The 18423-nt window shown below is 39.5% G+C and overlaps 1 protein-coding gene across 1 annotated transcript in view; it reads right to left on the bottom strand.

Annotated features, from left to right (window-relative positions):
- Window positions 1-9781, bottom strand: part of LOC149289624 (F-box only protein 15-like) — a 37258-nt gene extending 27477 nt beyond the window's left edge. Inside the window, exons 1-5 of the mRNA XM_089490428.1 lie at window positions 9657-9781; window positions 3834-4076; window positions 2665-2874; window positions 2373-2499; window positions 1981-2063 (exon numbers count right to left, since the gene is read on the bottom strand). Coding sequence (XP_089346554.1) covers window positions 1981-2063; window positions 2373-2499; window positions 2665-2874; window positions 3834-4076; window positions 9657-9781 — 788 coding nt within the window. The remainder of the gene's footprint in view (window positions 1-1980; window positions 2064-2372; window positions 2500-2664; window positions 2875-3833; window positions 4077-9656) is intronic.
- Between the last annotated feature and the right edge of the window lie 8642 nt (window positions 9782-18423).

Raw genomic sequence — 18423 nt, 5'->3', positions numbered from 1 at the left:
CCTTTCTCAGTATGTATACTACCTGATCAAATCCATTCCCCACAGAAAACAATGTGTACAAAGCATTTCACTGGGTATCAATGTTGAAGTTAAACAGACCAAGCAAGAAGAAATGTGTCATCTTAGTTAAGTAGTACAGCTATGGACAAGACAGCTTGAAAATATGTTCTTATTTTTGTACAAGCCAATTAAATAAAGATCCATGGCATGACGTTCATCGTATTAATGAATACATGACAGCTACTGCTTCTCGACTCTGCTGTGTCAGCAGCAGAATCAAAGAAAGAGGCAAGTGAGAGGAATCAACAGCTGTCTTGAAATCCTGCTTGACCTGCAGGAGACTTAGTCATATTATTAATGTTACCATCAACTCCCAATTCTAAATGTAAAAAACAAAACAGCACCAGGTACCGTAAGCAAGACTGTAACACTTTTAACCAATTCAAAGGTACAAAGCTACAGTGTGGCTCTGGGCAGCAATATATAATTATGCTTGGCTTAACCTTTAAAAAAGGACCTATGACCATCTATGACCATCTTGCACAATACCCCACACACATGCCAATAAAAGCAGGATAATCACAGGATAATTTTATACAGCATTAAACAATAAGTTTTAATCAGCACATATGTTGAGTTTTAATCAGGACATATTTAGTTTTAATAAAAATCCTTGTGCTTATTTGATCCCTAGATTTCATCATCTAGCTGGAAATATATCTCAGTTCATATGCTTTGCATGATTGTTTTTAAGCTACAATGATTGGTGCTTAATGAGACCTTTTTGAGACTATGAGCTATGCTTTGATGAAGTCATGATTAGGGTGACACAAACACATCAGCTACGATGTATGCAAAAATGATAAGATGTGAGGTTTTCCTGTTGGAAAACAATAGTAAGTCTGTGTTCAGTTATATTTTCCTGTTGGTCTTTTCCCATCAAAGAACTGTATAACCCTATACAGAGGTTTGTAAATTGCGATTTGTTCAGAGTTGTGTTGTCCAACAAATGTAGACTGTGCTCTTGGAAACCGAGAAAATGCCCGGTGGGCCATGCCTTAGCTGCCATTTGCACGGCAAATATGGTGCTTTTATGTGCAGCTGTCAACTGGATACACAGGGCATCCATGCAACCACACATGGATGGCCTTAAACTTGGCCTTTGGGTTTTCGATGTAGTTGACCACCTGATGACTTTCAGCAGGGTCATGTCAGGTTGACAACCCCAACCAGGAAATGGTTGCAGTTAGTCATTCACTTGTGCTCATCGTTATGTATCAGATCTTACTGTGCATGGGACATCTTTGCTTAATTTAGGAATCCAAGCCTGCAAAATACTAAGTCATGGGTCAAAACCAAAAAAGGCTGAAACAATTAACCGGGAATAGGAAACATCAGAGCTGGAGACAATATTCTCTGCCGTGCAAAATATGTTACGATATTGTAAATCTGGCAAAGACTGTAACCACATGTTGTGAAATTGTTTGTTTATTAATTCTGCTAATTGACTAAAGGGAGATTGAAGACCACTGAGATGACAAAAAGTGGATAAAGTAAAGACGTTCCACGGAGAACACAATGAGTTTGTATAAATTAAACATTATCGTGAAATACATTATTAGTACTTAAGAGTTCCATTAGAACTCATAGAAGAGGGCACACTTACAAGGACCTATTTAAACTAATCACCAAATGGGAAAGCATGTTTAATTACTTTAAGAGAACAAACACATCACCAGCACAGGAACTGGCAGCACATAATTGAATTAAAAATGAGACATTGTAATCTCATTTTTGCTGAAAGACACTTGGTACAAGAGGTGTAACAGTACAAAAACACGTAAGAGTGAAATTAATCAAGCTCTGTGCAGGAAAAAAAATCTCAGTGCCCCGTCTACAGAAAATATAAATGATCATCAGTATAGAAAAGACTAATTAAAAAAACTGTATTTTGTAAGTTTAATAAAGATAGGAGCTTACCGGTCAACAGATCCTAGGGTACTGATTTCGAGAATTTGATCATAATGTAGAGTTGCCATAACAAATGCGATTTCCGAAGTTGTCTAAAATAAACAAAAAAAACCAGGACGTACTTTCTGAAGAAATAATGAATCATACAATGTATTTAGAAACTTAATAACACAATTTTAATAGGGCAACAAATTCAATCAGGGCAGCACACATACAGGTCCAAACACACACACTAACAACACAACTTGAAGCAGTCTTATTTCAGAATTCTGCAATCTGCCCCAGAAAGAAAGGGAAACATACCAGCACAGCGAATTATCTGTTTCTGTACCAATGATCTTACAACATTTCATAGCGATAAACAGGATTTTTGCTTCTAAAGATTGCATATTTAACATTACCTTCCAGACACCAAGCAACAGACCAGGGTAAAGAAGGAGAACGTCAACCATTGCATCCTGACCAATAATCCTGCTTGACCTAAAGTTGCTTAAGTTATATTCAGCAATAAGTGACAGTCTCTGAGGTCTTCCTCAAAGAAAACAGAGAAAATCCAGTATTAATAGTCGATACTAATCAGAAATGTATGGAGACACTACAAACAATTGTTACAGTGAATAGCTATAATTCAAATAAGAAAGCTAGCAGTTCAGGTTTACATTAAAAAACAGATCTATTTTAATTAAAACATACCCATTTTTAGTTTGAGGCATCCATTTATCCAGCAGCACTGGTGTGATTCCATGAAGCTGCAATGTGGTCACAGACTCGAGAGAAGGCCATAGCAAGCATCCCCAAAACAATGTAAGGGAAGTGTGCCTGAAGAAAACGTCCATTTGCTCAATGATCTTCACTCTCCCGCTAGTGTCCTTGAAGGTAAGGGCCCAGTGCAATCCAGACATTCTGTCAGCAGGACCACAATGAGGCAATGTTTAGAGCACGACCAGAGAAATAGCAGCCAAACATGACAGCAAGAAAACACAGAGGTTAAAAAAAAAAAAGTTAAAATATCCTTCTTGACATTAAAAAGTTTTTGGAATATTAAAACCTGTGTCAACTTTATAATTATCTTCAGTTCCTTAAATATGTACAAAATGTATAACAAAAGTATTTTCCTGCTACTGTATAGTGTTTAATGCAGTTTTAAAGGTGTAGTTCCACGTAGACTAAAATGAATGAATGGCCGAATGAGTGAATGAATTAATGTATTGTATGTATGTATGTATGTGCTTAGAAACAGAATTGGGACAGGCATGCTATTTCAGGGGCAGAGGTGGCACGGGCAGGCTGCTTGGGGGGGCAGAAATGGCACAGGCAGGCTGTTTTGACCTTGTTCTCCCTTTGTAATGAAAGGTCACAGTAAAGAGCCTGCATGGTCTCTATTATGCTGATTGATACTTCTTGCAGTGTTGGTGTAGACAGCATAAGAAGGGAAAGGCCGGACTTCTGCTCAGAATTCTCAAACAATCTCAGTGTAATGGTCCTCAAGAGTTTACAAGGACACTCTATTAGTTCTTTTGTCAAGAAGAGGTTACTGAAGCTGTATTTATGTTCCAGTTTTGGCAAAATAAAGCCTGGGTCCCTTTTCATGTTTTTTTCCCTGCCAAGCACCCTTGCAAAGCAATATTTTAGTTGAATGGGAACGGGTGTTGCAATTAAAGAGCCAACAGACCGGGGTAGATACTTCTCAAAGAACAAACATTGGCTCAAAAGTAAATTGCAATAGTATAGTTTTTTTTTTTAATTCTGTGTTTACATTCAGACCCTTTCAGCTCAGTAGTAGTTGATAACCCTTTCAAAACTTTTACACATTATTCCCTACCACTATACAGAAGGTATTACAAGTACAGTATTCTACTTACTTAACAACCTTTTCAATATTGTTCGGAATTCCCATGGAATGTTTTACAGATTTCAGTATCTGGGTTATTTTGTTACTTCTGTTTGCCAGTATTTCATTGATAAAAGTCTTCTTCCAGTAACCAGGTGGCTTCTCTTGCAAACTAGAGGTATTCAATATTTCTGCTACCTTGTCCATATGCTTAGGTTTCCAGCGGGAATTCTTCATAGGAGGCAAAGTAGAACAAATTCGGTACCACAGTAAGCTGAAAGGAATACAAAAGTATTTTAGAGAATGAACAGAAAAATGACTGAAACGTAAAATGCAGAAGCTCGTACAGGAACTAACTGTCACAGTTGTTAGCAGTGCATTGTGGGATAGTGACCATCCATGGTGGCCTCAACATTGATATTTTATTATTTCCACCAAGCGTGTGGCTTATAACTCGTGCAGTTGATGTTTATCTTTGATAATAAACAAGTCATGCATTTGCTAAAAAGGGGGAAGTTGAGATATGCCTAGATAAATACTGATCATGAATCCAAAACAAATTATGTTTGAACAGTCCTCAATTCATGCTCCCCCCTGTCAAAGCCACATTTTAAGACAGCAACACTTTTCTGGGTCTTTTCTTTCCAATTTTGCCAACAATCTAGACACTAGGACTAATTTGGTGCTTTTACTTAATTAAGTTAGGACAGGTCTAGCTGTGAATGAGCTGGGCTCCCCATTGCTATTCGTCTGTACACAATTCCTGACATATCTCTCTTATTGTTGGCAATTCCACTACCCAAAAGACAGACCAAGTTCGCTGCCTTGGTGTCGAACTTGACCTCTTCTCCTTTTGTACCAATTTATTATTGTGTGTGTGACTTTAAATTATCCTACTGATTGAAACAGCACTATTAAATCTGCTGGCACTTTATAAATAGATGTATTGTAATGTAATGTTAGCTCTGTATTATTCTTACTAAATGTGCAGCAAAACTAAGCAAAAAAAAATTTATAAATCAGTGAGAAAAAAAAGTCAGTGGGAAAAGGAAGCCATCTATTGGTGAAACGCATGGAGCACATCACATGACGAGAGCGCCTTAGCCATGTCAAGAAGCAATTTGGAGTAAGTGGAGATCTTATGCATGGTAAACTACAAGAACAAATTATTTTATGCCTAACAGATTTTTTCCAAATGGTTCTAATCTGCCCTTAAATTCTATATTTCCAATTATGCAAGTGCTTATCTTTAAAAATATTGTATTATGCTACGCAGTCACGTGATCTGGTGATATTGTTGAACCAGTACATTTTAAAATATTAACAGCAACATAATTATTTCAGAGCTCTCTCTATATACATATTTAGAAGCTGTTGCGGATAATCCTCTGCCAAGGAAAACAATTTTCATGTTATAAGATTAACATATCACAGTCAATCTAATAAACAATAACCAAAAGTCATTAAACTTAACAGCTTGATTCTAAATACACACATCAATATTATTGCACAAGTTTTACATGCAGTTCAATAAATTGGTTTGGTTTCTTGCCGGATTTTTACTAGCTAATCTATATGTACAGCTTTATGAATACAATTGTGGTCGACTTATTTTACAAGACAGCTAAAAACACAAAAGGCACACAACAATCTGCTAATGTATCATTAACATTTCATACATCAATCATATGTCTTAAGTGCATCTTCAGTTAGTGTGAAGTCTATCAGTTCTAGCTACAAGGGTCTTAGAATGTTTACATATTTTGGAAATTGGTTCATCTAGGTGATGGATGTTACCATTCCTTTATCTGCATCGCTGCAAAATATATCTCCAATGAATCACTCTGAACTACAATAACCACAACAGCTTATGATTTATATAGAGTTATAGATGTCAGAATAGAGAACCGTTCAAACCAGGCCAAATGCATAATCTGAACGAGAAACCTTAAGTGTTACTTTAGTGCGTGGCACCTATCAATAAAGGTTCGAAGGCATGGCGAGACTAGGAGGATACTGCCAGGGTATTACCATGGTCCATGGTCCATGACTTCTCTGTCGGATACAGGCTCTACGGTAGGGACGGGCTGCACCTCAATGGAGAGGGTGCAGCTGTGCTCGGGGAGAAGATGGCCAGAAGGGTGGAGGAGTGTTTAAACTAGGTAAAGGGGGGGAGGGAAACTACAATATAGAAGGGGAAGATAGTGTAGATAGAAAGCTGGGGCTTATAAATGTACCTGGGGGTGGAGCGGAGGGAGGGGTTAGAATAGTCAATAGGGATAGGCTTCATAGGGAAAAAAAACATACACCGCTAAATTGTATGCTTACTAATGCCAGAAGTCTGACCAATAAAACTGACGAACTGGAGTTAATAATGTCTGAAGAAAACTATGACATAGTGGGTATAACAGAGACATGGTTGGATGATAGCTATGACTGGGAGGTTAACATACAGGGTTATAGTCTATTCAGGAAGGATCGGAAAAAACGAAAAGGGGGAGGAGTTTGCCTTTATGTAAAGTCCAGCCTAAAGGCCACACTGCGGGAGAATATATGTGAGGGAAATGATAATGTGGAGTCATTATGGGTAGAAATATATGGAAAGAAAAATAATAAAATACTGATCGGGGTTTGCTATAAGCCACCAAATATAATGGAAGCAGCAGAAGATCAATTATTAAAGCAAATAAACAAGGCAGCAAATCACAATGAGGTGGTTATTATGGGGGACTTTAACTATCCCGACATAAACTGGGAAACAGAGACCTGTGAATCTCATAAAGGAAACCGGTTTCTGACTATAAGTAAGGATAATTATCTGTCCCAAATGGTACAGGACCCGACCAGAGGGGGCGCCCTACTGGACTTAATATTAACCAACAGACCTGACAGAGTAACTAATGTGCAGGTCAGGGGGCATCTAGGAAATAGTGATCACATTATGATACATTATAACTTGTCCTTCAATAAGGGAACTCTTAGAGGAGCCACAAGAAACATGAACTTTAGGAAGGCAAAGTTTGATCAACTAAGAGAAGCCCTTAACACTGTAAATTGGGAAAATGTCCTCAAAAACAAGAGTACAGACACTCAATGGGAGATTTTTAAGGATATCTTAAATTCTCACTGTGAAAGGTACATACCGTATGGGAATAAAAGAGTCAGGAACAAGAGAAAACCAATGTGGATAAATAAAAATGTAAAGGGGGTAATAAATGGCAAAAAAAAGGCATTTAAGCTACTAAAACAGGAAGGCAGTGAGGAAGCACTAAAAAGCTATCGGGAAAAAAATAAAATATGTACAAATCAGATAAAAGCAGCAAAAGTGGAGACAGAAAGACTCATTGCCAAAGAGAGTAAGACAAACCCCAAAATGTTCTTTAACTATATAAATCATAAAAAGGATAAAAATGAAAGCGTTGGCCCCTTAAAAAGTAATGAGGGAGAAGTTATAGACGGGGATCAGGAAAAAGCTAATCTATTAAATATATTCTTCTCTGCTGTATTCACAGAGGAAAATGAAATGCCAGGTAATATACAGCAGGATGAGATAACTGCCCCAGTACATGTCGCCTGTCTAACCCAGGAAGAAGTGCAGTGCCGCCTAAAAAAAATCAAAATAGACAAATCACCAGGTCCAGATGGCATTCACCCCCGTGTTCTAAGGGAGTTAAGTAATGTAATAGACAGACCCCTATTTCTAATATTCAAGGACTCTATAGTGACAGGGTCTGTTCCCCAGGACTGGCGCATAGCAAATGTTGTGCCAATATTCAAAAAGGGGACAAAAAGTGACCCGGGGAATTATAGGCCTGTTAGTTTAACTTCTGTTGTGTGTAAACTGTTTGAGGGTTTCCTAAGAGATGCTATTTTGGAGTATCTCAATGAAAATAAGTGTATGACTCCATATCAGCATGGGTTTACAAGGGACCGGTCCTGTCAAACTAACCTGATCAGCTTTTATGAGGAGGTGAGCTCAAGACTGGATCGGGGTGAATCGCTGGATGTCGTATATCTTGATTTTTCCAAAGCATTTGATACGGTGCCACATAAAAGGCTGGTACATAAAATGAGAATGCTTGGGCTGGGGGAGAATGTGTGTATGTGGGTAAGTAACTGGCTCAGTGATAGGAAACAGAGGGTGGTTATTAATGGTACATACTCTGAGTGGGTTACTGTTGCTAGTGGGGTACCACAGGGGTCAGTTTTGGGTCCTATTCTTTTTAATATATTTATTAATGACTTTGTAGAGGGATTGTATAGTAAAGTATCAATCTTTGCAGACGATACTAAGCTCTGTAACGTGGTTAACACAATAGAGGACAGTGCACGATTACAAATGGATCTGCATAGGTTGGAGGCTTGGGCTGGGATGTGGCAGATGAGGTTCAACACAGATAAATGTAAGGTTATGCACATGGGGAAGAAAAATCCAGGCTGGGAATATGTATTAAATGGGAAAACACTGGGGACGACTGACATGGAAAAGGACTTAGGAGTTTTAGTTAACAGTAAATTTACCTGTAGCGACCAGTGTCAGGCAGCTGCTGCTAAGGCAAATAAAATCATGGGGTGCATCAAAAGGGGCATAGATGCCCACGACAAGGAAATAATTCTACCCCTGTACAAGTCACTAGTCAGACCACACATGGAATACTGTGTACAGTACTGGGCACCAGTGTACAAGAAAGATATAGTGGAGCTGGAGAGGGTTCAAAGACGGGCAACCAGAGTAATAAGGGGAATGGGAGGACTACAGTACCCAGAAAGATTATCAGAATTAGGGTTATTTAGTTTGGAAAAAAGACGGTTTAGGGGGGGATTTAATAACTATGTATAAATATATAAGGGGACAGTACAGAGATCACTCCCAGGACCTATTTATACCCAGGACTGTATCTATAACAAGGGGACATCCTCTACGGTTGGAGGAAAGAAGGTTTCTACACCAGCACAGACGGGGGTTCTTTACAGTAAGAGCGGTGAGATTATGGAACTCTCTGCCAGAGGAAGTGGTAATGGTAAACTCAATAAAAGAGTTCAAAAGGAGCCTGGACGTGTTTCTTGAAAGCAATAATATTACAAGTTATGGATATTAGATTAATAGGGACAGAACGTTGATCCAGGGATTTATTCTGATTGCCATATTTGGAGTCGGGAAGGAATTTTCCCCCTGGTATGGGGCAATTGGCATCTGCTTCATAATGGCTTTTTTTGCCTTCCTCTGGATCAACACAGTAGGGACACAATATGTATATAGGTTGAACTTGATGGACTTTGGTCTTTTTTCAACCTTATGAACTATGTTACTATGTTACTATGACTAACACAAAGCAGAGTGTGCGTCTAGAAACTAGAAACATACACAGTTAAACATGCATTGATTAGCATTTCCCTGGTTGTCACTAAAGCTTCCTCTACTTGTATACCATTTCTGGATAAGAGAGAAGGCAGATATGTTTTCTTGAGCTAAAAGATACTAAAATGTATACGTTTGATTTTTGTGAATCTAGGCTCGACATTCATCTCTCAAATCTCTCTTTGGCTGACCGCTTCATATACCAGCTGTGGCCCTAATAGCACTATTACTATAGCCGTACTATACCGATTATTTTAGATGAGGCTTGACTGGTATTCACCTGTATATTTATTTATTTATATCATTAGATATATATTTGGGTGGGGGTGAAATTTACCTTTAGGAATGTATGTATTTAGATTTTCTAAAAACTAACATTGTAAAGAGAAAGCCGTAAGAGCATAAAATATAAATCATGAAAACACAAGAAAATAATATAAAAAAAAGCATTGTTAAAAGTGTCATCATAAAATCAACTGTCTGGATCTTCCTTACTTGTCCTTGGACAGCTCATGAAATCTCTTATTGACACTGCCAACACACAGGAGCGAGACTGTATCTAAATATGAGAATATTTTCAGCACTATTTCAGATGGAATCCTAGAAAAAAAGAAAAACATTTTAAGGGCAAAGCATTTAAATGATTAAACACAATCAAATGGAAATTCATTCAAAATAAGGACAGTCAATAAATAGCATTCTAAATTTATGTTCCATCTTTAAAAGATGAGAAACAATGTTAGTTTAATAAAGGACTTTCCTGCAAAATCTAAACTAACAGAAAGGTAGATAAATGTAAAGTTATGCACTTCGGGGTAGCGAATGCACAAGCAACCTACACCCTAAACGGTAGTGAATTAGGGGTAACGACAAATGCGAAGGATTTGAGAATTGTTATAGACAACAAACTAGGCAATAATGTGCAATGTCAGTCTGCGGTTGCTAAGGCCAGTAAGGTATTGTCGAGTATAAAAAGGGGCATCAAGTCGCGGGATAAAGATATAATTTTGCCTCTGTATAAATCAATGGTAAGGCCGCACCTTGAATATGCTGTGCAATTTTGGGCACCTATTCTAAAGAAGGATATCATAGCACTGGAATAAGTGCAGAGAGGGGCTACAAAATTAATAAAAGGAATGGAGCACTATGGTTATGAAGGAAGGTAAACAAATTTAAATCTGTTTAGTTTAGAAAAACATCGCCTCAGAGGGGATATGATAGCATTATATAAATATATTCGGTGCCAATACAAACCATTGTGTGGAAATCTGTTCATAAACAGGACTATGCATAGGACACGTGGTCATGCAATCAGACTGGAAGAAAGGAGATTTAGTCTAAGGCAGGGGAGAGGGTTTTTTACAGTAAGGACAATAAGGATGTGGAATTCTCTGCCTGCAGAGGTAGTTTTATCGGAGTCTGTACAGACTTTTAAACTGCAACTGGATGGATACCTGGAAAAACATAATATTCAGGGATATAATCTTTAATTATGGGAAAACAGCTTATTGATCCAAGGAGAAATCTGACTGCCATTTTGGGGTCAAGAAGGAATTTTTTTCCCTGGTTAGTGCAAAATTGGAAAGAGCGAAACCGGGGTTTTTTTTGCCTTCTTTTGGATCAACAGCAACAAATTAACAGATATAGGAAAGGCTGAACTTGATGGACGCATGTCTTTTTTCAGCCTATGTAACTATGTAAATGGGGGTAACCAGAAAGGGGAGAGATGGACATGAAGAGGGAGAGATGGACATAAAGAGGAGAGCTAATAAGATAGGGGAGAAAGAGTGTGCTTGTATTTTGAAAGAGTTTGTGTGTGTGTGTTCATGGGCAGGGATTTGTAAGAGTAGATCATATGTGTGTATTCCGACAGTTACTGTTCCTGTTTTTGGTATAGAATTAATAAACCAGTATTAGACACAATGTTAGTTCAATAAAGGACTAACTTAACTGACTTAGTGAATACACCACTGTATCCTAGCTAAAAATGTTTATTTCTTGTCTTTCAGGACTGAGCGGCTCCAGTAGTGTCATGCGACACTTGTAACATGAATTATTCACACTCTGTTCAAAGTAACAAAGTACTTGTCAATTAAATCACTTACTTGTCAATATATGAACTCTGGCTGCACTGTGATTTTTTGCTTGCATGTAATTTTCCAGCATATCCATTTTGTAAGGGAACGGCCTTGGCCGAATATACAGTTGGGAAGCTGTAAAATTAAAAAAATGCCTTGTTAGTAAGATACAGGTCAACAAGCACAGAATTAGATTAAACATTGACAATATATATATACATATATATATATATGTATATATATATATATATATATAAAAATAAAACAGGAGGAAAACAGCAAACGTAAAAGAATGAAACACAAAGTCATTGTTGAGTTGCTGTATTTAGGGTATTGACTGTGATTTTATTTTGTGTATGATTTTAATCACCTTTGCCTCAAACTGTTGCCCCAATCTCACTAAATTATCAGCATTTATACCGTATTGGCTCGAATATAGGCCACACTTTTTTCCCCCACTTTAAGTCTTTAAAGTGGGGGTGCGGCCTATATTCAGGGTCTAGCGCCCGACGCCCGGGACATGCAGTCCCGGGCGCCGGGCAGGCAGCGGGGTTAGGATACAGATCCCCCGCAGCGGTGCAGGGGACCTGCATCCTACTCCCTGATACACTCAGACAGCCTCCCCTGCCAGCACTTCCCACGGGGGGGGGTGCCGGCACGGGAGGTTGTCTGAGCACATTGTGCGGACCGTCCGCAAGATGCGTTTTACCTCTGCCCCCCCCCCCCGACTTACCGGAGCAGACTCCCGAGTGTCTTGCGGGGCCGGCGGGGGACATCTACGCAATACGCGTATACAACTTCCGGTGCCGGCACATCTGCGTAGATGTCCCCCGCCGGCCCCGCAAGACACCCGGGAGTCTGCTCCGGTAAGTCGGGGGGGGGATGAGGAGGACAGTGGCAGCATATTCCGGGGGGGGGGGAAGGAGGACAGTGGCAGCATATCTCGGGGAGGGAGGACAGTGGCAGCATATCTCGGGGGGAGGACAGTGGTAGCATATCTCGGGGGGGAGGACAGTGGCAGCATATCTCGGGGAGGGAGGACAGTGGCAGCATATCTCGGGGAGGGAGGAGGACAGTGGCAGCATATCTCGGGGGGGGGACAGTGGCAGCATATCTCGGGGGGGAGGAGGACAGTGGCAGCATATCTCGGGGGGGGGAGGAGGACAGTGGCAGCATATCTCGGGGGGGAGAGACAGAGTGGCAGCATATCTCGGGGAGGGAGGACAGTGGCAGCATATCTCGGGGGGGGGGAGACAGAGTGGCAGCATGTTTTTTTGGTGCTTTTTTAAAGAAAAAAACTTTTTCTTTAAAAAAGCACCAAACTTTTAGGGTGCGGCCTATATACAGGGGCGGCCTATATCCGAGCCAATACGGTATATAGATTTGTCTTAAATATGATACGGCCATCATCTAATTTACAATAATGAAGAAACAATGCTTTTGTAACTTTTAACACACAAATTATTGTATTGTTCTTGTCCATGTTGAATACATAATTCAAACATTCAAGGTGTGGGTTGGAAAAAGTATGTAAACCCATAGGCTAACCGCTTCAACAAAAGCTAATTGGAGTCAGGAGTTAGCAATGAAACGGGATTGAGGTCTGCTTTAGAGCTACTTTGGCATTAAAGAAAAAGAAAACAAACATTTCGTTTTTTTTGCCACAGAGTACCTTGACACTCCACAAAGCTACCGGGAAAATGTTTTGTGGACTGATGAAACTAAGGTTGAATTGTTTGGGGAGAACACGCAGCACTACATATGGCCTAAAAAATGGCACCGCACACACACGTGAAAACATCATCCCAATGGTGGAGTATGGTGGAGAGACCATCATAATTCAAAGGTGTTTGATTGCCTCAAGATCTGGACAGCTTGTCATCGAGGGGACAATGAATTCCTGAGTTTATCAAGGTGTCATACATGATAATGTCAGGGTGCCTGTCTGCCAGATGAAGGTCAGTAGAAGTTGTATAATGCAGCAGTGCAATGACCCTAAACATCAATGAAAATCTACTACAGAATAGTCTGAAAAAGAAAATCCATCTTTTGGAGGGGTCCAGTCAAAGCCCAGACCTTAGCCCATTAGAGATGGTGTGGAATGACCTCAAGAGAGCCATTCACAGCAGACATCCTAAGAACATGGCTGAGCTTAACAGTTTTGTAAAGAAGAATGGTCTAAAAATCCTCCTGAATGATGTGCAGGTCTGACCCACAGCTACTGGAAGTGCTTCTTTGAGATTACTACTGCGGAATGAGGTTTGACCAGTTATTAAATCAAAGGGCTTACTTACCTTTTCCACCAACACTGTGAATGTTTAATGGGTGTTGAATAAAGACATGAACCATTACACAAATAAAACACAGTGATAAGCACATTGTGTCTGTAATTCCAAAGGGTTCATTTTCCTTTTCTTGTCACTGTATGTATGTTTAACCACCATCGAAAGTGGTGCAATACCGCAACTTATCATATAAGAATTTATTTCTATCCAGGTTGTTTTTGGCTTGACTATACAATCACCACAGTGTAAACTTTACTTCGATGCGTTTTAATAATTGCGTGACATCGGTTGCTCATCATATGAAGCAAAGACATTTAAGTGTGATAAATATCACTACTACTCTGCCTTTAAGAAACAGCATGGGGTGAACTTGTACACCTGTATGCAGGAGCTCATGTTAACATAAAAGATATTGTTTTGAGAGGAACAATGACCAATATATATATATATAATACGCTAAGCTACTCTATAGCTGGCGGTAGTATGACATATTAACATCTGGCAGTAGCAGATGCTGGCAGAAAGGAAACTATTTGAAACAGCATGGTCAGTGGGATCATACAGCAGAGGTCAGGGGAAAAAAACTCAGATCAAATGGAAAGCAGGTTCATTAAAACAACATCATTTACTTTCCCATTTCCATCACTTGGAAAATCCCTGTTGTCCACTCCTGCTTCTCAGTCAGCTCATTTCCACATGGTCGCAAGAAGCACACTAGTCTCCTCCATTCACCAACAGACTTTCCAGCTGCAGCGGAATCATAAAACTCTTAACAGCATGTCAGATGTGACCCACAAGGTCATATTCTGGGGCTGATTGATGGTTATTTTTGCAGTAAGAAACACTGCAACCAGCCTTGCTTGACAGGATAGGAAGACATGAAATAATCAGGTTTGTTAACTCTGCTATTGCTGCCTTTTGCAGGGATCAGAAGCTCATCGATAAAGACAGACAAGGCACTCCATTGCTTTGATTTAAGAGACAGGCTATGGGAGGTTTGGATATTTTATGTCTCAGCAACTAGCGACACACTTTATGAATATATTAATAAAATATGGTGTAAAAGAATATAATAAAATATGGTTTAATATATTTTAGCTTACAAAGATGTAAGCCTGCCCATTCATAGGTTCCAAATATATAGTTGCATTTGTTTTGTGTATGAACAATACAAATAATAACAGTAACAATTATTTCTTGATTTTTATAGCACCATCATATCTTACAGTGTTGTACAACAGGAAAACAAGACAAAGTCTATCACATAACAATTTGAATTTACAGAACATAATAGAGAACCAATTATGGTTCGCCCGCATGGCCCTTTAACTCCTGAAGGCGGAACTTGGCCTGGGGAGGCAATGGTCTCCCTGCTCCAAGAGTTAAAGGACCGTACGAGCGACCCTATTGGGGAGACCAGTGGTCTCCCCTGGCGAAGTTGCGGCACCAGGATTTTAAAAGTCTGTACGAGCAACTCTATTGGTCGCCGGCAGGGGGCTCCTCTGCCATCAACCAATGAAGTACAGGTGTACTTCATTGGTTGATGGCAGAGGAGGCCCCTGCCAGCAACCAGTGGAGTTGCTCGTACGGACCTTTAAAGTCCTGGCGCCAAAGCTGCTGCGTAGTGCGTACCGTGTTAACCCCGTATTAACCCCTTCTACACAAACGAAGAAAAAAACGAACACGAAGAATGTACACTAATATTTGCCCGAACCGAACACGGGAAAGGGCGAATATTCGTGGAATACAAATATTTTTTTCCCCCACGAAGACGAACACGAAGAGTTGGCCGGCAGCCAAGTCTAGTTAGCACTTCTTTTTAGCTGCTAAACTATGCTAGGGAACAATATTATTTATATATATTGTTTTTACCATAATAGCAGAAAATGTAATACAATACAAAACACTGCTAAGCAGTGTGTGGTGTTGAGGAAACTATCATACGATAAAGGATAAATGCTTCTGGTTGATGAGATTATATTTGTAGCCAAATACAACTCAAGGACTCAAAGAAAACAGTCTTGCTAGTAGGAGATCTCATTAGTGAGATCAGTTGAATGAAATGCTGCAGCACAATAATGTTGATTCATGACTCCCCAGGTGATGGGTTCCCCTCCTCCCTGGGAATCCGGGGCCATCATTATACACATCAGCTCTTTATTGGGCGGCTTTCTCTAATTACCCTTCCTTTTGCCAAGATACATGTTATTTTCTTTGCAGTAGAGGTCTTCATTACAATCTATTTGCAAACAAATAAAAGGGTTTTTTTTTCTCTTGAAACATATCAGATGACACTTTTTTTTAGCATTAAATTACTAAGCACTGAAAAATGAGAAAATACATGGAGGTAAAACCGAATTCCACCTATATTAAATTGTAAAACTCTGACAAAAAGCAGATTATGATTAAGTAAGGACATATATAACCAAGGAAATCTGAGATCTGTGGCAAAAAGTGACATCAATAGGTGAAAAAAATCTATATTTGCAATTTTGGTGGCAAAACAAGTTTCTGACTATACATACATTTATGTACACAAGTCATAAATTTTGTGGTGGGTTTTGTGGTTTGATTTTTTTAACATTTATTTTTGGATAGCATTGCCATGCATATGAACAAAAAAAAAGGATACCTAAAGATTTAATTTAAAGAGAAACCTTTTATCATGTGTCAATCACAGTGTAGCAGATGAGATGCTGGTGCAGGGTAGGACAATGTCCCCCACAGAAGAAAGCTTGTCGCTCTCTGAAGAGTTCTTCACCCTCCAGCCGGTTTGAGCGACCGTGGGACATTGTGATGGTTTTCAAATACCGAGGACTTTCTCCTAGTGTGCACACACAGGTAGCGCTGGGAGTCTTTGACCATGGAAGCTGTGTAACAAGCGAGGTCAGGAGACCAGAATTCAGGATAGTCAGGATCAAGCTGGGTCAAACACAGAAGGAACAGAACTCACTAAGACAGGATATGCTATGGTGAACATAGGTATGACCATCAGAGAGCAAGGTATTGTGGTTCTATGATGGTTTTTTTTTTATATAAGAAACAGGAAGAAAAAGGGTCCAAAGTTGAAATTGGCGCCACTCTCAAAACGGAGTGATGTTACTTTGTTTACGTTACTCCATTGGGCACCGGATGTGGTACTGCTGGGCGTTGTGCTCGGCGTGGAGCCAGCTGGAAGCCATCCTAGTAGTTGTGTGTAGGTAACATGATGTCCTTTGCAAATGCATGGAGGGACTCTGCAGAATCCCACCATATGCATTGGCCCCTCTGCGTACCAACACAACTCCTTGCCTATGATATTCTAACCACCAGTCAGCTCCAGCACTGGCTTGGTGAATGCAGCTTGCATGCGCAGAAATCACTCACATTGAGGTTCTCCGTAAGTGTTTTTTTATTTTTAAGAAGGCATATTAATATACTCACAGTTCATTAATATGCATACATCTTTGGTGCGGTTGTCAGAAACATTAAAATGTCAGTCACCCTTTTATTTAATCAGTGATATATATAAAATACATTTGAAAAAATTAAAAGTAGGCTTAGATTAATCAAACAATATACAAAGCAATACAACCAAAGTTACAAGAAAAAAACGCTGGGAGAATTTCTCTCTGTATTTTTGTACATCCCAGTATATAAAAATCACCACAATTTGTAATTTTCTCTTTTCCAATGATTTGTCAACTGTGAGCAAAACTGCTAAGAAATTGCCCTACTGACCTCTGAAACAAAAGAAAACCATTATCGAAATTGGATGCTGACACTTGGCACGTGTATATAGAACCCTGAAGCGATCATCAGCACAGGCCTTTACGAACAATTAAATTAATTGCATTTTTAAGGACAAAAGGTTATTTTAATGTTGCAACAACCTAAATGAGATTGTAGTTGTATGCCTAAGACAAAAAATTATTTTACATGATACTGTAGGATTAAAAATTCAGTTTGAATAACAATCATAAGGCCAGCCCATGCTAACCGATAAAATTGATCTTAATCGTTGCCTTATTTTATATTAGGCGACGGAAATTAAATTTAATGCAGTGTAAGTCCTGAAGACTATGAGGTGGGTGTTTGAGCATATTAACTGGTTTTCACCTACTTTAGCAGCTTTCCAATAGGGTAAAGCACCACAGTTCTGCCCAAAGGTAAACTTCCACCCAAATCACGGGCCTTCCGGTGACGTTCTTCTCCCCGATTGGGGGATCGAGGGAGAGCATGTCACCGGAAGAGCCATCATTTTGCACTAAGGTGAAAATGTCAGCACGTCCGGTGACATCCTCTCCCCCGATCCTCCATGCCGCCATACTCCCCTGAGTTAGGGCAAAATGACTGCTCTTTTTGCAAATCCAAACACAATGGGCATACATTTAATGTCTTAAGCGCTTTAGCTGTTCATATACCTCATTTGTTGTTGTGCCTGCTTTGAAGATAAAGGAAAAGGAGGTACTGGCTTTGTTACTCTCTCGGCTATTTGTCTATGGAGCTGGTCAATGTGTTGTTGGCGAATCCATCCACGTCCAGAAGCCATAACAATGAAAAATCAAGGACTCCCTCCCAAAAAAAAATCACCTAAAATATGTGAAATAGGTATTAAAATTGTGATATAGTATTACATTTTTGCATTAATAATTATTAGTATATGTATATATGTATATCATATTTAAGACCCAGGAATTACATTATTAATAAAGATGCATAACATGCTTAAAAATATTTAACAGCTAACACACAGACATACTCAGGTACTAAACTAATACAACCAGACACACATATTAACACTAACATACTCAGACACGCACACTAACATACCCAGGCAGATAAAAGCAGCTCGCTTACCCCAAGAAGCCTCAGGTGTCGCAGTAGGCGCCAGCCTACGGCACCCTGCGATCTGCCGCA

This window comes from Sceloporus occidentalis, unplaced genomic scaffold, assembly GCF_023333645.1.
Source record: "Sceloporus occidentalis isolate IW3139 unplaced genomic scaffold, rSceOcc1.0.p SCAF_44, whole genome shotgun sequence".
Lineage (NCBI taxonomy): Eukaryota > Metazoa > Chordata > Lepidosauria > Squamata > Phrynosomatidae > Sceloporus > Sceloporus occidentalis.
The sequence above is the reverse complement of the archived record's forward strand: the minus strand, read 5'-3'. Positions and strand labels throughout refer to the sequence as shown.